This window comes from Crocuta crocuta, unplaced genomic scaffold (assembly GCF_008692635.1).
Source record: "Crocuta crocuta isolate KB4526 unplaced genomic scaffold, BGI_CrCroc_1.0 scaffold27, whole genome shotgun sequence".
Lineage (NCBI taxonomy): Eukaryota > Metazoa > Chordata > Mammalia > Carnivora > Hyaenidae > Crocuta > Crocuta crocuta.
In genome coordinates this window covers 8,042,460-8,064,283 of record NW_027532250.1, presented here as the reverse complement: position 1 = coordinate 8,064,283, position 21,824 = coordinate 8,042,460, and the positions used below count along the sequence as shown (strand labels likewise).

General features: G+C 46.4%; 1 protein-coding gene across 2 annotated transcripts in view; it reads left to right on the top strand.

Annotated features, from left to right (window-relative positions):
• The first annotated feature begins 6,719 nt into the window (after window positions 1-6,719).
• DDX27 (DEAD-box helicase 27) overlaps window positions 6,720-21,824 on the top strand; it is a 21,132-nt gene continuing 6,027 nt past the window's right edge. The window contains exons 1-15 of one of the 2 annotated variants that reach the window (XM_077778282.1): window positions 6,720-6,844; window positions 8,804-8,950; window positions 9,847-9,909; window positions 10,160-10,325; window positions 10,867-10,910; window positions 11,037-11,123; window positions 11,779-11,884; window positions 14,246-14,419; window positions 15,085-15,235; window positions 17,720-17,819; window positions 17,991-18,132; window positions 19,005-19,158; window positions 20,085-20,166; window positions 20,271-20,448; window positions 21,649-21,755. In XM_077778282.1, coding sequence (XP_077634408.1) covers window positions 6,752-6,844; window positions 8,804-8,950; window positions 9,847-9,909; window positions 10,160-10,325; window positions 10,867-10,910; window positions 11,037-11,123; window positions 11,779-11,884; window positions 14,246-14,419; window positions 15,085-15,235; window positions 17,720-17,819; window positions 17,991-18,132; window positions 19,005-19,158; window positions 20,085-20,166; window positions 20,271-20,448; window positions 21,649-21,755 — 1,794 coding nt within the window. In that variant the 5' untranslated portion in view covers window positions 6,720-6,751. The remainder of the gene's footprint in view (window positions 6,845-8,803; window positions 8,951-9,846; window positions 9,910-10,159; window positions 10,326-10,866; window positions 10,911-11,036; window positions 11,124-11,778; window positions 11,885-14,245; window positions 14,420-15,084; window positions 15,236-17,719; window positions 17,820-17,990; window positions 18,133-19,004; window positions 19,159-20,084; window positions 20,167-20,270; window positions 20,449-21,648; window positions 21,756-21,824) is intronic. The other variant, XM_077778283.1, reaches the window with a different exon arrangement.

Below are 21,824 nucleotides of genomic sequence, written 5' to 3'. Positions count from 1 at the left end.
TCTGTCTCTCTCTCAAAAATAAATAAAAACATTTTTAAAAAAGTAACCTAGCAGGTGTTCGTACCATAAAAAGCAAGAAGGAACATTAAGCAGTATGGAAGTAGTAATTGCAGGGAGAAGCCAGCCATGAGCTGGGGGAAAAAGGGAAGAGGCTGCAAACACCAAAACTAACAAGTTTCGAGAAGGGGGCCCTTTGCAGCAGAGAAGCACTAAGCGGCTGATGTCTCTGAACCCAGAGAAAGTTCTCATGGGGCTGGGATCCAAAGTCCCCTGAGAGGAGGCATCCCCACTCACCTGTGGCTGGTGCTCTGAGCTGGTACGCTGAAGCTGGTTTCTATGAGTGTTAAAAAGAACGATAAAAAACTGCAAACTAGAACCTACTGGAACCTGGAATGAACAGCCATTCTAGGGAGAAGAGGAACTTTGTAGTGGCACGCGCAGGAACATGAAGCATTCATGAAGCATTCTACCTCCTCCATCCCTCCAGTCCCCCCCCATGCGCCCCCTACCGGCGGATCCTAACACGGAGGCTGATAGTAAAGTCTATGCACAGGCTTCACCTGCTATTCGAAAATAGAGCATTCCTACTGTAAGCTGAAATATCTTAAGGTGAAGGAGCAATTACTGTTAACTTATATGGATTTTTGTGAGTGTTCCAGCTCTGGTCATGATCCCAGGGTTGTGGATCAAGCCCTGAATCAGGGTCCATGCTGAGCATGGAGCCTGCTTGGGATGCTCACTCTCTCCCCCTTCCCATTTCCCTCACTGCTCTCTCTCTCTCTCTCTAAAATAAATTTAAAAAATTTTAAACTCGTAAGAGGTGGGTGTTATTTAGGGCACCAGGGTGGCTCAGTTGGTTGAGCGTCCGACTTTTGGTTTCAGCTCAGGTCATGATCACAAGGTTCGTCAGTTTGAGCCCTGCAGTGAGCTCAGCACTGCTGGTGCAGAGCCTGCTTGCGATTCTCTCTTTCCTTCTCTCTCTGCTCCTCTCCCGCCTGCACTCTCTGTCTCTCAAAATAAATAAATAACAAAACTTAAAAAAAAAGTAGGTGTTATTCTCTTGACATTTTACAAACAAAAAAAACTGATACACAGAGTAGATAACTTCCCAAAGTCACAGCTAATAAGAGGTAGAGCCAGGATTTGAACCTAGAGAGCTAGTGTCCCAAGCTGTGAGCTCAGCCACTCTGCTAACCTGCCTTGGTAACAAACATTATTATCCTGCAAGGTGATAGAATAAAATGTTGAACAAAAACAGACCCAGTCTTGGTCTTCATGGAGCTGATAATCTAGTGGGAGAGACCACTAATCAGCACACTACAAATGAAAGTAAAGTTCAAACTGTGTCTGACGCTCCAAAGAATTCCACTGATCATGACAGTGCAATTGAAAAAGAAAGAAAAGAAAAGGAAAGAAAAATGAGAGGATTTGACCTGTTTAAGGGTTGGGAGTAGGAATGCGGCTAGACTGAGTAAGGGCTTATAGGCCCAGGAAGAGAACATTTGTGTTTATCCTAAAAAACAATGGAAGTCACTCAAGAATTTTCAGCAGAGCAGTGGGGATGGGAATGGTGAACCAGACTGGATGCAGGCAAGTTGGTTATGAGGTTATCATCCAGGTGAGATAATGGTGATCGTGGAGATGGCGAGAAGTAGAGGGAGCTGTAAGATGAATTAATACTGAGAGGATATGAAGAATGGGAGACTGGAGAGAATGTTGAAGGAGAGGAAGAAATCAAGTATGTATGATTTCTTTTTTTTTTTTTGTAGCTAAATTTCATGTTCTTTTTTTTTTTTACAGTTTATTGTCAAGTTAGTATGTAAGTATGTATGATTTCTTGAATGGTGTTGTCATCCATTGAGCTGGAGAATGGGGGAAGGTCTCACTGGATCAATATTTAGGCAGGGGAATAAGATAGATCTTGGAAATTATTGGATATCAGGTTCTAAAGGAGATGGAGGACTGAGTTTTCAAAGATATAACCTGAGGGGCACCTGGGTGACTTAGTTGGTTAAGTCTCTGACTCTTGATTTCAGCTCAGGTCATGATCTCATGATTCATGAGTTCGAGCCCTATGTCAAGCTCTGTTGACAGTGGGGAACCTGCTTGGGATTCTCTCTCCCCCTCTCTCTGTTCCTCCCCAGGTTGTGCACTCTCTCTCTCTTTAAATAAAATAAAGTCATTTGAGAAAGATGTGACTTGTCACAGCTGCACTACCAAAAGTATTGGCCTCTAGCCACAAGTGGCTATTTAACGGAACTAAAATAAAAATAGAAAATTCCATTCCTCAACTAGCTACATTATAAGTGCTCAATAGCCACATGTAGCTAGTGGCTGCCAATATTGGACAAGACAGATATGACATATTAATTGTTGCAGAAAGTTCCAATGGACAAGGGCGCCTGGGTGGTTCAGTTAGTTAAGCCTCTGACTCTTGATCTCACTTCAGGTCTTGATCTCATGGTAGTGAGTCCAAGCCTCATATTGGGCTGCATGCTGGGTTGCAGGAAAGGAAAGGAAAGGAAAAGGGAAAGAGAAAGGGAAAGGGAAAGATAAGGGAAAGGGAAGGGAAAGGGAAGGGAAGGAAAGGAAAAGAAGGGGAAGGAAAGAGAAAGGGAAAGAGAAAGGGGCCTCTGAATCCACTTGAGATCTTCTGCCTCCCTCTTTCTGCTCCTTCCCTGCTCTCTTTCGCACTCTCTCTCTCTCTCTAAAAAAAATAAAACATAAGAAAATAAAAATAAAAGAAGAAAGAAAATTCCCCAATGGACAGATGCACAGCACTGCTCTAACAATTGGCATTATTTGACGTTTTGTAGTAAACAAAGTCCACGTCCATCTTTGCCTTTAATCCAGTGTGATGTTGTTGTCTTGGGTTTCTAAGAGTTTGAGTCAATGCTCTAAACACTGACATCTACCATGTGTTGTGCTGAGCTCTAAAACAGTAGACACAAAATATGGACCGTACCTGATGCCCATTTGTAATCTATTACCTGCTCAGGATAATATAAGTACAGAAATTGAGAATAAGATTTTAGAAAGTTTTCTAGCAAACTGACATTGTTATAAAATATAAAATTTCATTGTATTTCACATAAGTACCAGTCTGCAATGGATTGTTAATTAATTTATTTTTAAGTTATTTGTATTTATTTTTTAAAGATTTAATTTATTTTTTTAAGTTTATTTATTAATTTTGAGAAAGAGAGAGAGAGAGAAAAAAGAGAGAATCTTAAGCAGGCTCTGTACTGTCAGCACAGAGGCTGATGTGGGGCTTGAACTCACAAACCATGAGATTATGACTTGAGCCAAACCCAAGATCCAGACACTTAACCAACTGAGCTACCCAGGTGCCCCTTTAAGGTTTTATTCTTAAGTAATCTTTATCCCCAACATGGGGTTCAAATTCTCATGAGATCAAGAGTCTCATGCTCTACCTCTGAACCAGCCAGGCACCCCTGGATTGGAAATTTAAAATGTTAGTCCTTTGTTACTGCTCCAAGGTACAAGGATGAGTTGGACATGGTTCCCGCCCTCCAGAGCTCAGGTAATGAGGAGGGAGCCAGAGGGTCTAGTTGAGTTGAGCAAACATTGGCATGCAGACTTGATATACATCAAGTATATCAAAAATGATTCAAAAACACATAAGGACACTCATTCACTTGTTTATTCATCTGGCATTTACTGAGTGCCTACTATGCGCTAAGCACCATTCTAAGCACTAAGGATACTGCAGTGAACAAGACAGACAAGGCACTCACCCTGCTGGAGCTCACATCTAGTAAGACAGACTATAAACAAGTTCACCAAGTTAACCAAATAAAATGATCTGCAAGAGTGCTAAGTGCTGGGAGGGAGGTAAGAGGGATGGGATAGGGCATGACTGCAAGATGGGTGTTGCTGGTATACAGGGTGGTCATAGGACTCTCTCTCTGAGCTGAAATCTGAGGATGGGAATGAACCAGTCATGAATTGATTACAGGGAACAGGATTCTGGGCAGAGGGAATAGTCAGCACAAAGGTCCTCGGGTGGAAATGGAATTGGCTTATGTGGATAATAGGAAGGCCAATGTGGCTGGAGGACAGGAAACAAGGGGGAGAGTAATAGTAGAAGCTGATGGGGGTGGGCAAGAGCTAGACCTTGCTGCTCAGAAGGAATCAAGATTTTATTCTAATTGTAATGTAGTGTTCAAGCAGGGGAGCAAGGCAATATGATGTGGGTTTGTAAAAGATCTCTCTGTTGTGTGGAGAAAGGGCTGAAGAGAGGCTAGAGTAGAAGCAGGGAGACCAGTCTGCTGTGGCAGACATCCATTTGAGGGAAGATGGTGACTTGAATGAGATGGTGGCAGCAGAAGTGAAGTGGCCAGAAGGTGAATCAGATCAAGCCTCTGCTGTCCATTGCTTGAAACAAGGGATTTCACTTGGGATGAGTGGATGAACTTCAGGAGGCCACCAAGGCCCACGTGACTGTATAAAAAGCCTTATGTTTAGGTGCCTACGAGAGGTAGATCTTCCATTAAGGATCCATAGGTAAATAACATTCAATAAAGTGGTAGGTGTTCTTCATTCACAAGATCCAGTGTCTGAGGCCAGGGTATGAAACTCGCCATCATCAGAACCACCATTAAAAGACATCTGAAGTGGGGCGCCTGGGTGGCTTAGTCGGTTGAGCGTCCGACTTTCGCTTGGGTCATGATCTCGCGGTTCGTGGGTTCGAGCCCCGCGTCGGGCTCTGTGCTGACTGCCAGCTCAGAGCCTGGAGCCTGTTTCAGTCTGTGACTCCCTCTCTCTCTGACCCTCACCTGCTCACGCTGTCTCTTTCTCTCTCTCTCCTAGAAATAAATAAAAAAAAAACATTAAAAAAAAAAAAAAATAAAAGACATCTGAAGTTACTACAACAACAACCCAAAATGGAAAATAGCAAGTGTTGGTAAGGATGTGGAGAAACTTTAAGCCTTATATATTACTAGTGGGAATATAAAATGGTGTAGAAACTGTGGAAAACAGTTTTAGTGGTTCCTTAAAAAGCTAAACATTAGAATTATCATATTACCCAGCAATTTCACTCTTAGATGTATACCCAAAAGAATTGAAAACAGAGACTCAAATATTATTTGTCACTATTCATTGAAGCAGTATTCACAATAGCCAAAAGGTGGAAAGAACCCAAGTGCCCACCAGCTGATGAACAGGTAAACAAAATGTGGTATATACATGCGACAGAACATCATGCAGCCTCTGTAAAGTTCGGACACCTGCTACATGGACAAACCTTGAAAAAACACTGTTCAGTGAAATAAGCCAGACACAAAAGCATAAATATTGTGTAGTTCAACTTACATGAAATATCTAGAATAGGCAAATTCATAGAGACAGAAAGTTGGTGAAAGGTTATCAAGGACTGGGAGAGAGAAGAATGGTTCGTTTGCATTCATGAAAAAATTCTGGAAACATATTACAGAGAACTATACATTTAAAAATGGTAAAAATCAGGGCGCCTGGGTGGCTCAGGGCGTTAAGCGACCAACTTCAATTCAGGTCATCATTTCCCAGTTTGGTTTGTGAGTTTGAGCCGCACATCGGGCTCTGTGCTCACAGCTCAGAGCCTGGAGTCTGCTTCGGATTCTGTGTCTCCCTCTCTCTCAAAAATAAACATTAAAAAAATTTTTTAAATGGTAAAAGTCACATACACGCACGCAAAAGGTAACTGAACAATTGGTGTTGACATGGAAGGAGCAAAGAGCCAACAAGGATAGGTAGTCTGGGAGAAGTACCTGTTCCAGGTGATGTTTAGGGCAAGTTGCCAAAGGGGGCAATCAGTGAGCAGGCAATCAATGAGCTGTATTTACAAGTAGGATTTCCACACCAAAAAGAAGAGGAAAAGTTCCTGGTAAGCTCTGGGACCTACCTTCCGGACACTGCCTGGCTTCTAATCTTGGCTCTGTGACCTTGGGGGGGGGGGGGAGGGCTGCCCTGTGCCTCAGCCTCCCCGTGTATAAAATGTCAATAATAATGGTACTTTCTGCTAGGCTTGCTATGAGGATTAAATTAGTTAATGCACGTGCAAGTACTGTAATCAGTTCTAATCAGTTCTCGGCACACCGTGACTTATGTAAGCGTTAGCTATCTGGGGCGCCTGGGGGGCCAAGTCCGACTTCACATCAGGTTCCAGCCCTGAGCCCAGCTGTGTGCTGACAGCTCAGATCCTGGAGCCTGCTTTAGAGTCTGTCCCCTCTCTCTCTCTGCCCCTCCCCTGCTCGCCCTCTGTCTCAGTCTCTGAAAAAATAAAATAAAACGTTAAAAATTTAAGAAAATAAGCGTTAGCTATTCTTTCTAACTTTCTTTATGAAAATAAACGTTATTGTGGGAAAAAAGCTTAGAAACACGTAACTCCACTAGGCAGTGGCATTCCTCGCTAAGCATGTATCGTACTTTCGTACTTATTGCCACAACTGTCCGTAGATACCCGGACAGAGCTCGGCCGGCGAACCCACCTCGCACGGCGCACACTGCAGCCGGCGAACCAAGACAAAGGGATTCACCGAAGCCCCGCCCCGCCCGGCGCGCAACTCCGTCCCCCGAAGGCGCCTCCCAGATCGCCGCGTGCGCACTCCGCGCTCGGGGAGGGAGCGCCGCGGAACCTGCCCCCAGCCGGAAGTGACGTTAGCACATGCGCAGCGGCGTCGAGGAGGTCTTTGGCAAGTAAGGGCTGGTTTGCGCGCGAGCTGGTTTCCGGAAGTGGTGCTGCGGCAGCATGCTGGCGGAGCTGGGTTTAATCGGGACCATAGGCGAAGATGACGAGGTGCCGGTGGAGCCGGAGTCTGACTCCGCGGACGAGGAGGAGGAGGTATGACCCGATCGGGGTTGGGGGCGCCGCGGAGCGCATTCATATTTCTGGGACTGCTTCGCTTGTCCGTGTTTCTTCGGCCCCTGCCCTCAACTCCTCAACGTCCGCCTGCCAGGCCGGCAGGTGACCCCAGAAGGGGGCCCCAAGATCTTCCTCAATGTGCTTGCCACTAACTTTTCATCACCTCCCTCCGATGCCTGTAGCGTGCTGCGTCGTTTTGGTGAACTCAATATCCATCACTGAACTGATGTTGAACCCACGCCCTGTGTAGTAGAGATCCAAGGGGCGAGGCCAGGCCTGATTCCTGAGCAGGGATTCGTTCATTAAGCCAGTAGTTTTGAACACTTAACATGTGCTGCTACACCTAGTGTCAAGCGTTCGGGGGCACAGCAGTGAACAAGATGGGCAAGGATACCATTCTCCTGAAGCTCATGTTGGGTGGGAGGGTTACAGACATTAAGCACTATGGCAGTTAAAAGGGGAACAGTGATATGTAAAAGGTGCTCACCCTTCAAAGATCCAGCCCGGGTGTTTGCTCCACGGTGGCCTCATCTGCCTACAGACACGTCCACTTGAGTGTTCGGGGCCCTCAACAAATTTAGTATCAAAGCTGAACTCAGGTCTCCCTCACCTTACCAACCTGCTCCATCTCAAGCCAGAAACCTGGGTGTCATCCTTGACAGGTTCCTTCTCACTCTCCTCCAGGCTTGTGCTGGTTGGCTCAGGAATCTCTCTTTAGCTTCTCCCGGTTTCTCTAACTACACTGCTCCCACCCTAGTCCAGGCTGTTGAGATCTTGTGCCTGGGGACCCAGCATCCTAACATGCCTGGTCTCCAGCCCTTTCTCTGAACACCTTCTACACCCCTCTTCCCCAGGGTATTGTCTGCTTCGCAGCTAGAATCTTTTTATTTATTTATTTTTTTAAATGTTTTATTTCTGAGAGAGAGAGAGAGAGAGACAGCGTGAGCAGGGGAGGGTCAGAGAGAGAGGGAGTCACAGACTGAAACAGGCTCCAGGCTCTGAGCTAGCAGTCAGCACAGAGCCCGACGCGGGGCTCGAACCCACGAACCGTGAGATCATGACCTAAGCGAAAGTCGGACGCTTAACCGACTAAGCCACCCAGGCGCCCCTAGAATCTTTTTATTTCTTGAATGTAAAGTTATGGTAAAAAAGGACTGTGGCAAATATGGCAAATGATAATGCAAAAATTGATATATGAAGTGCTACATAGCTATTGATAGTTAAACTAAGTACCTAAGAAAAGATATGCAATCATTACTGCTAATAAGGTTTAGCATGAGAGTTCTCATGAAATTGTTTAACTCAAGTAAGGAAAAAAAGTCAGCGTAGCACTTTTTAGTTCTTGGAAGCCATAGTTCAGCCAGTGTTCCTCCCTTTCCAGTTTTCACATGTATGGGTTTTTTGTTATTTTTCAAAAATAATTATTAGAGAGAGAGAGGTAGAGGGGGAGAGAGAATCTTAAAAAGTCTCCATGCTCAGGGCAGAGACAGATGCGGACTTAATCCCATGACTGTGGGGTTATGACATGAGCCAAAAGCAAGAGTTGGATGCTAAACCGACTGAGCCACTCAAGCGCCCCTTGTTATTGATTTCTAAACTTAATTGAATTGCGGCGAGAGAAAAGAATCTGTGTAACATTGATTTTTTGAAACTTTGAAGATTTGCTTAAAGGCCTCCTATGTGATCCGGTTTTGCACCTATTCCATGTTTGTTCGGAATATGCATTCTCTGATGTTAGGTGCAGTGTTCTCTCCATGTTCCCTCGAATGAAGCTTATTAATTGTGCTCTTCAGATTTTCTACAGACACTTATTTTTTGTCTCCATTACCTGTCAGTTACTGAGAAAACTGTGTTAAAATCTCCCACGACAATTGTAGGTTCCTGTTCTATGCTCTTGCATCTCAGCACCAGACTCACCCTGTTTCTCCCTCTTCCCAGGGGCCCATTGTGCTGGGCAGAAAGCAGAAAGCCTTGCGGAAGAACCGTAGTGCTGATTTCAACCCTGACTTTGTTTTCACTGAGAAGGAGGGGGCGTACGATGGCAGCTGGGCCATGGCTGATGTGATGAGCCAGCTCAAGAAGAAGGTGAGAACTGACGGAGATAGGCAGTTTCAGGCCATGGGCTGTTAGAGTTGGACAGTAGGTTTTGGGGTCTAACCCGGACCTCACTGCCTTTTGCCACCTGCTTACATTCAGCAGATACTAGAACTCTTGGAAGTAAATATGTGGGGTGGGGAGAAGTGGTCACAGATAACCCACAGTCTTGATTAAAACCAAAGTGTAAAATTGTTGCAAAATTGGTATATTACAGATTCGTTACAAACACATTAATCGATCTATAGATGATGTTTTAAAGTTTCAGAAACATCGGGGCGCCTGGGTGGCTCAGTCTGTTAAGAGTCCGACTTCGGCTCGGGTCATGATCTCATGGTTGGTGGGTTCGAGCCCCACGTCGGTCTCTGTGCTGACAGCCAGCTCAGAGCCTGAAGCCTGTTTCAGATTCTGTGTCTCCCTCTCTCTACGACCCTCCCCTGCTCATGCTGTCTCTCTCTCTCTCTCAGAAATAAATAAAAAAAATTAAAAATAAGTAAATAAACTTTCAGAAATATCTTATTTCCTTCATTAGAAAGGCATTCTCTGAAAACATACTGAGAAGGGGAAAAAAATCACAAATTCTGTCTGGTTGGCATGGGGAAGGATTTTTCTAAGTAGCATTCAGATCTAAATATGACATCTCTTTGTAATTATATTGTTCTAAATAGTAAACACTTTCTGAACTGTGGATGTTCTTGGTTCTAGGTCAAGATTTTTCACAGTTGGCTGTTAAGTTTGTTGTTGTTCTTGTTGTGAATAATCTGCAGATTGACTAATCTGTCCAAGGACAGACAAGACTTTTCTTAACATTTGAGACTCAACCCTCAGAGAAACCTTGCTTTGTCTCTTTACAATAACTGTGTTTCTTTTTCGTCTATTTTTATCAGCAGAGGGCAGCCACTACATTAGATGAGAAGATTGAGAAAGTTCGCAAGAAAAGGAAAACAGAGGTGAGAAAGCAAAGCAGGTACTTCTCTGGGTAGTTAAGCCCTGGGCTTTACCCTCAACAGGACCCTATTGTTTTTCTTTAAGCCTGAACTGGAACGCGGCTGGTGCAGACAGGCTTCTGTGTCTGTTGTTAAATTCCTGAAGAATCCACATAGAGTTATGCCCAGGCTGGAGAGCATAAGATTGCTCTTCAGAGGTTCTGGATTTCCTGAAGCTTTGTAGTTGCCTTGCTTTACTAAACATTTTTTCTAGGATAAAGAAGCGAAGTCTGGGAAGTCAGAGAAGGAGAAGGAAGCAAAGGAGGGCTCTGAACCAGAGGAGCAGGAAGACTTTGAAGGGAAAGATGAGGAAGGCTCAGAAGATGAAGACTCAGAGACTGATTACTCGTCAGCTGATGAGAACATCCTCACCAAAGCAGGTAGATGCTACAGAGGCGATGTCAGAAGCAGGGACAGGAAGTTGGAAAGGGTCTGTCTTTCCTTTGGAGGATTTCCTATGTTCTTCTGCACAGTTCCATTTAAGGTCTCCTTGTTGACCTCCTTCTAGCTTCTCTTTTTTCTTGGGATTTTGTTACAGTTGTTGTACTTTGCAGGCAGACTACCTTTTTCCCCATTCCCAGCCCCACACAGCTGCTGGCACCTCTAAGACTCAGACCTCTTTGGGATGGTAGGTCCCCCACATCCCACCTCAGATGGGCCCAGCCATGAAGGGGTGCTCCGTAATTATTTCTTGCAGAAACGAGTGCTAAAGTATGATAATACAGCATGGTGGTCTTTGGAACTTGCCCAGTTTGCTGCGCGGTGTCCTCATCTGTGAACCGAGGCTAATGACAATAGCTCCCTCAGGCTGTGAGGTAGAGTCAGTGAGGTATCCACATAAAGCACTTAGGACAGCATCTAGCCGATTGTGCATGCTCAGTACACATGAGCCCTGATTGTCAGCTCCGTTTTTCTCCACAGATACACTCAAAGTAAAGGAGCGGAAGAAGAAGAAGAAAGGACAGGTGAGGGTGGGTGTGGAAAACAGCGTGCAGCTTACTTTTGCAAGCTGACTGGATTTTTAAGGCCAGTTAGTTTTCTTGGGCCCATTTTGCTGAATTCTTGGTCCGTCTTTTGATTTCCTGGTGTAGGAAGCAGGAGGATTTTTTGAAGATGCCTCCCAGTACGATGAAAACCTCTCTTTCCAGGACATGAACCTTTCTCGCCCTCTTCTGAAGGTACTGGCTTCTTTTGGCAACCGTGGGATTATTGCAGTCACCCCTTAACTAGGCTCCCAGCCCTAAGCTGGGCTCGTTGCCTCCCTGAATTCCTTTGTCCACACAGCTGCCAGAGAACCCTCTTAAACAAAAGTTCCATCTTGGCCTGCAAGGCCCAGCCCCTCTGGCCTCCTGGAGATGTCTCCTAGTACTCATTGGCCCTCAAACAGGTTAGGCGTCGTCTTCCTCAGGGTCTTGGCACTTACTCCTCTCTTTGCCTGGAAGATTCTTCCAGTAATCTTTCGGGGTGCTCCTCACCTCTTTCAGGGCTCTACTCAGTGTCTGCTCAGTGAGACTTTCCCTGGCCCTACTGTAAACTCCTCCTCCCGAGCCCCCTTGACTGCTATAGTTTTCTCCATAGAGTTTATCTCCATACAGCACGTGTTCCTTTTTGATCTTTTTTATTCAACCAGATTCTAAGATTGCCAAGGGTAGGATTTTTATTTCTTTTGTTTCCTGCCATATCCTCCATGCATAGAACGGGTCTCCCACACAGCAGGTACTTGGTGAATGTGGAACAAATGACCAGTAGGAAGAATTGAAGCAGTTACCACCTGCTTGTTTCATGCTGAGACGACTCCTCCCCCTCCTGTCTGACCCTGTCTTTTTTCTTCAGGCCATTACAGCCATGGGCTTCAAGCAGCCCACCCCCATCCAGAAGGCATGCATACCCGTGGGCCTGCTGGGAAAGGATATCTGTGCCTGTGCAGCCACTGGGACAGGTAAGAGGAGGAGGCAGAAGGAGGGTGTTCAGCCTGCAGCAAGGGTCTGTGCTGATTTACCCGAGGGCCACTTCGCTAAATATGCAAACACAGGGGCGCCTGGCTGCCTCAGTCGTTTGAAATGTCCAACTTCAGCTCAGGTCATGATCTCACAGTTTATGAGTTTGAGTCCCTCATTGGGCTTGTTGCTGTCAGCGAGGAGCCTGCTTTGGATCCTCTGTTCCCCTCCCTCTGCCTCTCCCCTATTCACATTCTGTCTTTCAAAAATGACTAAATATTGGGGCGCCTGGGTGGCTTAGTCGGTTAAGCGTCCGACTTTCGCTTAGGTCATGATCTCGTGGTTCATGTGTTTGGGCTCTGCGTCGGGCTCTGTGCTGACTGCAGCTCAGAGCCTGGAGCCTGTTTCAGTCTGTGACTCCCTCTCTCTCTGACCCTCCCCTGCTCACACTGTCTCTCTCTCTCTCTCTCTCTCTCCTAGAAATAAATAAATATTAAAAAAAAAAAATGACTAAATATTGGGGCCTGGGTGGCTCAGTCGGTTGAACATCTCGCTTCGGCTCAGGTGATGATCTCACAGTTCGTGGGTTTGAGCCCTGCGTCAGGCTCTGTGCTGACAGCTCAGAGCCTGGAGCCTGCTTCAGATACTGTGTCTCCCTCTCTCTCTGACCCTCCTCTGTTCATGCTGTCTCAATCTCTCTCTCTCTCAGAAATAAATTTTTAAAAAATTAAAAAAAAGACTAAGTATTAAAAAAGTATGCAAATATAAATTGTAACGCGGTAACACTGTATATTCTCTTTATTAATTTCCCTTTAAAAAACCCTCAACAGGGGTGCCTGGGTGGCTCAGTCGGTTAAGCGTCCGACTTCGGCTCAGGTCAGATCTCACAGATCGTGGGTTCGAGATTCTCTATTCTGACAGCTCGGAGGCTGGAGCCTGTTTCAGATTCTGTGTCTCCCTCTCTCTCTGCCCCTCCCCCACTCACGCTCTGTCTCTCTCTGTCTCAAAATAAATAAACTATAAAAAAAAAATTAAAAAAAAAACCCTCAACATTCAATTTTTTTGTCGTTTTTAAAAAAAATTTATTTTAAGAGTGAGAGCAGGGGAGGGATAGAGAGAGGCAGGAAGAGAAAGAATCTCAAGCGGGCTCCCCGCTGTCAGTGCAGAGCCTGATGCGGGTCTTGGCTGCACAAACCATGAGATCATGACCTGAGCCGAGATCATGAGTATGATGCTTAATTGACTGAGCCACTCAGGTGCCCTTATATTTTCTTATTTTTTTAAATACTCTTCATTTTTAAAAAACGGTTGCATAGTATTCTATAATGTATTTTTACTTTGTAGTTATCTGCACTAATATACAATGTTGTGATGAACATTCCTTTCATAAAATCTTCACTCCTATGTGACTGGGGCTTATGTGTAAATAAATATGACCTTCACCAGACACCCCCTCCCCCCCCCGAAATCTGTGACCTCTGAGTATCCTATTAGGGTATCTCTGTGACCATGACCTCTTTTCGTAAGGATGGGAGTAAGAATTTTATAAAATGCGTTCATCATGGTGTTTTATATCAGTATAGTTAATTATAGTTAATTATAGAGTAGAAGTAGTCACGTGATAGAATATTCTGCAGCCGTTAAGAGTATTTAAAGAGGGGGCACCTGGGTGGCTTAGTCGGTTAAGCGTCCGACTTTCACTTAGGTCATGATCTCGCGGTTCGTGGGTTCGAGCCCCGCGTCGGGCTCTGTGCTGACTGCCAGCTCAGAGCCTGGAGCCTGTTTCAGATACTGTATCTCCCTCTCTCTCTGACCCTCCCCTGCTCACACTGTCTCTCTCTCTCTCCTAGAAATAAATAAAAATATTAAAAAAAAAAAGAGTATTTAAAGAAACAGGAAATACATTTTTATTTTTAAGTAATCTCTACCCCCATCATGGGTCTCTAACTCACAGTCCTGAGATCAAGAGCTGCATGTTCTGCTGACTGAGCCAGCCAGGCAATGTGTTGTGCTTTTTTAAAGGGGGAATTACTGAACAGAATATATAGTGTTATCGCATTAAATTTGTCTTTTTGTATTTCTGTCCGTTCAGGAAAATATTGGTAATATAGATACTATTATGTTAGTGTTATATCTCTAGTTGGAGTTGTGGGTGATTTTTATTGTTTTCATATTTTTCTTGTACTTCTCAGATTTTTTACATTGATGCTGTCGTTTAAAACCAGAAAAAAAGCCTTATGGAAAAAAAACTGTGCTTCATTTCCTCCTGAACAGATCTGTAGTTTTTCTGAGCTCAGGTGAAAACTTGAATCTTGAAGGGACTCAAGCTCCCCTCACTGCTTTGCTGCTGCCTTTCTCTGCAGGTAAAACTGCTGCTTTTGCCCTGCCTGTCTTGGAGCGTCTGATCTACAAACCCCGCCAGGCGCCCGTCACCCGCGTGCTCGTGCTGGTTCCCACCCGAGAGCTGGGCATCCAGGTGCACTCCGTCACCAAGCAGCTGGCTCAGTTCTGCAACATCACCGTCTGCCTGGCTGTGGGTGAGTGTCTGGCCGTCACTGACTGTGACGTGGTGGCAGGTGGGGGTGCCCCACCACCTGAGGGTGATGGGTGCCAGGGAAGCCTTCCTACGATTAAACCCACCCAAAAAGCAGATGAGGTGTTGTCAAAGCAGGTAGTGGGGAGAGGGGAGAGGGCGTAACTGAGACTTCACCAGCCTTGGAAAAAGGAAACTTCCAAGATTTGAGGCAAAAAAGTTTTCTTGGTATTAAATAAATTTAGAATGTAATTTTTGCTTTGTATGAATAAAGAATCAAATATTTGGGGCAGAATCTTTGTGATCATGCTATGTGATAACTGTTCCCTAACCTTCATGTCCCCCTCCCCGTGCAGGGGGAAGTCGGAGGTAACGTAGAAGGCATTAGTTTTCACAGCAGCCGCTTCTGTCAGTCCGTGGGTGTTCCAGTCCACCTGTTCTGAAGTGCCTTTGTCTCACCATCTTTTTTCATACTTAGCACAGTTGTAATGAAATGACCTGTCTCTCCCAGTGTCTTGTAAAATCCACACGAGCAGGACCTTCGCCAGTCCTGTCCTCTGCTGTTTCCCCCGCATCTGGGATGAGACGTGGCAGGTGGTAGGGCCCCGTCAATACTGACGAACCACTGACCGAATTGGCCACCTGGGGGGGGGGCGCTCTTCTTTGCAGGAGGCCTGGATGTGAAGTCTCAGGAGGCCGCTCTCAGGGCAGCGCCGGACATCCTCATCGCCACCCCAGGCCGGCTCATCGATCACCTCCACAACTGTCCTTCCTTCCACCTGAGCAGTATCGAGGTGCTCATCCTGGATGAGGCTGACAGGTACACCTGAAGCGGTGGGGCCCCAGTTGCTCGGGGCCGTGGCCACTGCATTACCCTGCGTGGGTCTTGACATAGCCCTGTGTGGTGCCGGTTCAGCTCCTCACATTTTGATCTCTGTTCATCATTAGCCTGGATTATGTTGCTTTTTTTTTCTCTCTCTCTCTGTAATGTGATGGTGAAGAGGGAGGGTAGATCAGATCCTGGCTTTGCCCCTTCCTGAGATTTGGAAACGTAAGTGAGGGATAAGAATAAATACCCACCAAGGGGCGCCTGGGTGGCTCAGTCGGCTGAGCGTTTGACTCTGGCTCAGGTCATGATCTTGCAGTTTGTGAGTTTGAGCCCTGCGTCAGGCTCTGTAGTGACAGTTCAAAGCCTGGAGCCTGCTTCTGATTCTGTGTCTCCTTCTCTCTTGCGCCTCCCTCACTCATGCTTGGTTTTTCTCTTTCTCTCAAAAATTAATAAAAACATTAAAAAACATTTTAAGAATAATACCCTCCTTATGGTAGGATTCAAGGAGTAATACAGGTGAAGTGGCAGCACACGGTGAGGAGTCAACAGTCTCTGTTACTGTGATAGGGGACTCCCCCCACCCCTCCCCTTTCCTCCCTCATCTCTCTCTCTTCTCTCTCCCTCTTTCCCTTTCTCCTGTACAGGTCCCTTCTGCTTACCTCTTTCCTTCATGACCAAACGGAATGAACCTCAATGAACTGGACTAATGATCGAGGTGGAGGGAGGGGAAGGAGGCCACAAATAACCCCAAAGCCTGTTCAGGTTTCCTCTCCAGTTGAAGCGTCTCCAAACTAAACAGGTTCTGAACTGAGCTCTGACCCCGTACGCCCCTCCTCTCTTCCCATCTCAGTGCTTAGCAGCCGTGTCTTCCAGTTGTCCTGGGCAGAATTCTTCGCATCATTCTGTGTCCTCCTCTTCCACCTACAAAGCAGCCATCAGGAAGTCCTGTCAGCCCATGTAGGGGCTTCTGCACTTGCTGTCCCCTCAGCTTGGACTGACCTTTGCCTCCTCAGGTTTCTGTTCCAGCTGTCACTTACCAAAGAGCCTTCGCTGGCCCCGGTAACACTTCCTGCATTCCATGCTCTGAGGCGCTGTGCCTCTCCCACCTCCTACATTGTCACCTGAGTGCTAGTGTGGTGTGTGTGTCCCTCCTCTCCCCTGGAACATATTTGTAAAGAGCTTGTTGCTCTACGTCCAGGATTGTGTCTGGTATCTAATAGATGCTTGGTGTTTACTGAATAATGGATTAATTCCCCCTGAGCAAATGAACCATTCTTGAGTCCTGAGGGAGGTAAAGGAGCTCTTTCTAAGCAAAGGGAACATGATCTGATTTAGGTTTTGAAGGGGAAGGGAATTGTATTAAAAAGTGTTAATATCTAGGGACGCTTGGGTGGCTCAGTCAGTTAAAAGGGTCTGAGTCTTGATTTTGGCTCAGGTCATGATACTGCAATGCAGTTCGTGAATTTGAGTGAGCCTTGCAGTAGGCTCTGTGCTGACAGGGCAGTGCCTGCTTGGGATTCTCTCTCTGCCCCTCCCGTGCTCTCATGCATACACGCACTCTCTGTGTCTCTCTCTCAATAAAGATTAAAAAATTTTTTTTTAATGTTAATGTCTCAAAAGACCAAGAAAGCCCGTAGAAGGTTCATATTAAGGCGGTCAAGGAGCAGGACAGCTAAATGTACCTGGTCCTTGACTGGAGCCTAAGTTGGAGGGAGAAATACTAAAAAGGATTTGGTCAGTTGGACAGATTGGAGTTAATGTAATCCTACTACTGATTAATATTATCTACAAGGAGAAAAAGGTTCCTTTACAGTGAAGAGAACTGGTAGGTCCCACCTTTATCATGTATCAAACTCACGTCGGTGACCGTGTGTGTCTCCGGATGGAGAGGGAAGTTCACAGCCGCACCCCTGCACATTCTCACAGCGATGAGTTACTGAATCAGGTCACTGGAAAATAATCAGACAAAGACAGAATGTGAAAAAGCTTGAGGAGACTTTTCTAGATGAAGGGAGACCAAAGAAACATGACAGCCAATGCAATGTAGGAACTTTGGTTCCTGGACTAAAAACATAAAAAGACAGCTATAAAGTGACATTTTGGGGACAGTTAGGGATATTTTAATGTGGACCGTAGTTGAGATATTATTCAAACATTTAAATGTTTTGGGTGTGATAATGACATCATGCTTATGTAGGAGAATGTACTCTCTTAGGGATTATGCACTGAGATAGTTAGGATTAAGGTGTTGTGATGTCTACAACTTATAGTTTTGCAGAAAAACCAAAAAAAACAAAAAAATGGATAAAGCAAACATGGCCAAATGATAGTTCTTAGTGAATCTTGGTGAACCGGTAAACCATTAATACTAATATGTAAGTAAATAAATGAGCCTGCAACGTAACCAGTTACATCATCACTGCAGCAGATGTAAGCTCAGTCCATTTCTCTTGATTCCTTCCCTCTGTTCATCAGGATGCTGGACGAGTACTTTGAGGAACAGATGAAGGAGATCATCCGGATGTGTTCCCACCACCGCCAGACGATGCTCTTCTCAGCCACAATGACGGACGAGGTGGGCCTCAGGAATTCTGCTTGGTGGGGTGAATGGAGGGGTGCAGAGGACCCCGGCTGGGCCGCAGGGGGTGGCCTGGGGCAAGCATGGCTTGCCTCCACTGCCCCCTCCCCTCCCCACCTCCCCGCCTCCTGGCAGGCCAGTGAGCATCTCTGTCTTGGTTCTGGGCAGGTAAAAGATCTGGCTTCTGTCTCCTTGAAGAATCCTGTCCGCATATTTGTGAACAGCAACACGGATGTGGCCCCCTTCCTACGGCAGGAGTTTATCCGGATCCGACCCAATCGGGAAGGGGACCGGGAAGCCATCGTGGCAGGTGAAAGCCCAGGGCGCTGGAGTCCTTTGGCTTTGTGGGTAGCATGCTCTAGGGGTTGGGTGTTTCCTTGCACCTCCTCTGTCAGGCTCCCCTGACCCATTGCATGGTACTTCTATTTATGTGCTTTGCCACTTGGGCCACAGGTCCTTCCTCCCTTTTTTCTGTCACCTCACCTCTTTCCTGGTATCCAGTCCTCCTTCGGTCCCGCCGAACACACAGCTACTTCCCTCACAACCACCCCTCTGGCCCTTGGTTCGAGGTACTGCCTCCCTTGCCTGAATTGTTGCAATGGCCTTGTACTTGGCTCCTACTTCTGCTCTTGTCCCTTGGTAACCTATTCTCCACACTGCTGATCATTTAAAGTGACCGTTTACAGGCAAACATTTGCTTATGTTACCTCCCTATTTATAAGCCTCTGGTGTCTCTCCATCGTTCTTAGACCACAATCTACACTCCCCGGCGAGTGCTATATGGCCCTCTGGGACCCGGCCCCTGCCTGCCTGGAGTCCTCGGCCTTGATACCTGTGCTCATTATGCCCAGCCACACTCCTCCTTTTGTTCAAACCTAGCTTGTCTGGCCTCAGGGCCTTTGCATTTGCTCTTTCCTCTGCCTGAAATCTTCCCCCAAATCTTGTGCTTTGTCATTCAGCCTGATATCACCTCTTTAGAGAGGGCAGCCCTAAAGCTGCCTCCCCGTCTTGCCTTCACTCTCACAGCATTTATCACACTTGGGAGTTGGCCCTGGAATGTGAGCCTCACAAGGCAGGGATTACCTGTCTCCCCCAGGGCCAGGCACAGCAGCCACATCACAGGTGAGGGCGGGGGAATAGGTATCGGAGGTGGCTTCCAGCTCACTCTTCTCTCCTCTCCAGCTCTGCTGACAAGAACCTTCACTGACCACGTGATGCTGTTCACCCAGACCAAGAAGCAGGCCCACCGCATGCACATCCTCCTGGGGCTCATGGGGCTGCAGGTGGGCGAGCTCCATGGCAACCTGTCACAGACGCAGCGGCTGGAGGCCCTCCGGTAAACTTTGCGGGGCTGAGGCTACCACCCGTTCTTCAGAGAGGACTCCTCATTGGAAAGAGGGAAAATCCCACCCAGAGCTTACATTGGCAGGGGATGCAGACAGTACAGCTCCCCGCTTCAAAGATTATATAGTCTAACTGCTGTAAGGTTCTGTCTTAGATCATTCAGGACTTGTAGTCTCGCCAAAGATGACACTTGTGCCCTGGGATTGAGTGGCAGTTGCTGAGGGGGCCACGGCAGGAAATTTTGACTTGGGAAGACATAGCACGTGTCTTGTTCTCCTATCCAAGTACTAACCAGGCCCGACCCTGCTTAGCTTCCGAGATCAGACGAGATCGGGCGCGTTCAGGGTGGTATGGCCGTAGACAACATGTCTTGTTTTCTATAGTTTTTCCAGAGCAGTGGGCATACCTGGTCTGATAGAATGAGATTTGGAATCAAAGCCAGCTACCATTTCCTCATCATTTACTTTGCTGTGCCCTCTGTTTTCTTGCTTAATTCTCATAGAATGGAGTCATGCTGATAGGCAAGGAGGAACCCTCTAGAATTCTCCACCTATCCCCATAGATCATAGGCAGCTGAAAGTTACTTTTTTAAAGAAAGGCCATTTTGAATGCTGAGGACATTTGCATATTGCTACTTCCTATAGTCTAGCTTTGTGGTTCCTGACTTTCGTGTTTGTAGAGTTGGGGCTTAAGGTGGTATAAACAAAACTACGTTTGTTCTGTGTTACAGGAAGTTTAAGGTGTTGTGTGAAGTATTAGACGGTCTGATGTTCAGGATCTTGTTTACATCATCACTCTGACTGTATACTCTGCTGCTGGACTCCAAAGGGATTTGTGTTCTCTCTGCTGGCTCAGGCTCCTGCAAGCATTTTTGGGCTTAAGTATCCAAGTGAACATCTGTTTGTGGCTATTTTCCAGGCGCTTTAAGGACGAACAGATTGACATCCTTGTGGCCACAGATGTGGCAGCCCGTGGACTTGACATCGAGGGGGTCAAAACGGTGAGCAGCGCCTATCTTCCTGGAACTCTTGGTGGGAGTCTTTTTTGCCTCCTTGTTTGTGTCTCCTTTCCCTCCAACTCCCAGTTCTGGCTTTGACCTTCCAGGTAATCAACTTCACGATGCCCAACACCATCAAGCATTACGTCCACCGAGTAGGGCGAACGGCGCGGGCTGGCAGGGCTGGGCGCTCAGTGTCTCTGGTGGGAGAAGAGGAGCGGAAGATGCTGAAGGAGATCGTAAAAGCTGCCAAAGCCCCTGTAAAGGCCCGGATACTTCCCCAAGGTGAGCAGGCACCACTCCAGCAGCTCAGGGTAGTTAGGGTGGGCAGGGTGGGGTCCTCGGTCAGACTCTGTGGGACAGAGCTGGGGGCAGAGGGTAATAAGTGAGAGCACGTGTCTTGCAGTCAGGAGTCAGATTTGAATCCCAGTCCTGCCCCTTCCGTCCTGAGTGACCCTGGGCTAGTCTCACCGTGCCTGTCTGGGCTTCAGTCTCTTTCTGTGTGAAAGGGAATAATGACGTGTGCCCTGAGTGACTCACTCTTAGGTTATTTTCCATCCTTTGGGAAGAGAAGGCTTCGTCTTGGGGTAAAATCCCTATTAATTGTCCTCTTTCCTTTCACTGGGATCAGAGGTCAGCACTTCTGTGTTTTAGATGTCTTTCATGCCTTTCCTTTTTATCTGTAGAGGTCATTAAAGCACAATCTTTCAAAAAATTATTTTTTAAAGTTATAAGAATAGTCTATGTTCAGTATTAGGAAATAGTAAGTAAGAGCCAGAATGTAATTGGTGTGGAAGAGCTCACCACTGTTAGCGTTTGGGCACATGTCCTTTGAGACATTTATTCCATTCATGGATGTCTTTTTCATCTTGTTTTCATTTTCATGTCATTCATTCTGTCTGCTAAATTTCCTGAGTACCACCACATGCCTCGTGCTGTTTATTCTATCCAGGTATGAGGGATGTAGCAGAAAACAAAACAGCTGAGACTCTGGTGGAAAAAAGACAATAAATAATAATAGACGTGATCCAGCATGACAGGAGGAGAGATGCAACTTTCAAAGATGTTTAGGAAAGGACTCTGAACAGATGGCATTTGAACTGAGTCCTGAGTGATGAGAATGAGGCAGTCGTGAATGATCTGGAGACAGGGTGTGGCCAGCAGAGAAAACCAGGGCAAAGCCTCTGAGGCAGGAGCAGGCCTGGTGTGCAAGTTAAAGTGAAGGAAGAGCCAGAAGGCCCAGGACACAGTGAGCAAGGTGGAGATAGGAGCTCAGGGAGGTAGGCAGGGGCCACACTTAGGAGTTTGGAATATATTCCAAGAGCAACAGGCTCTTTGGGGGTGGGTGGTGTAGAGAGTCACATGTGAGAAAAAAAAAAAAAAAACCCTAATTTTCTTTTGTCGCTAAATACACATCTCTATTATTTTCATCAGTTACAAACTGTTTATCCTTAGTTAAAAATTTTTTTGCTCCCTTCCCTTGAGATGTCATCCTCAAGTTCCGGGACAAGATTGAGAAAATGGAGAAGGATGTGTATGCGGTTCTGCAGCTTGAGGCTGAGGAGAAAGAGATGCAACAGTCGGAAGCCCAGGTGTGTGTGTGTGTGTGTGTGTTGGGGGGGTCGGAAGCCCAGGTGTGTGTGTGTGTGTGTGTGTTGGGG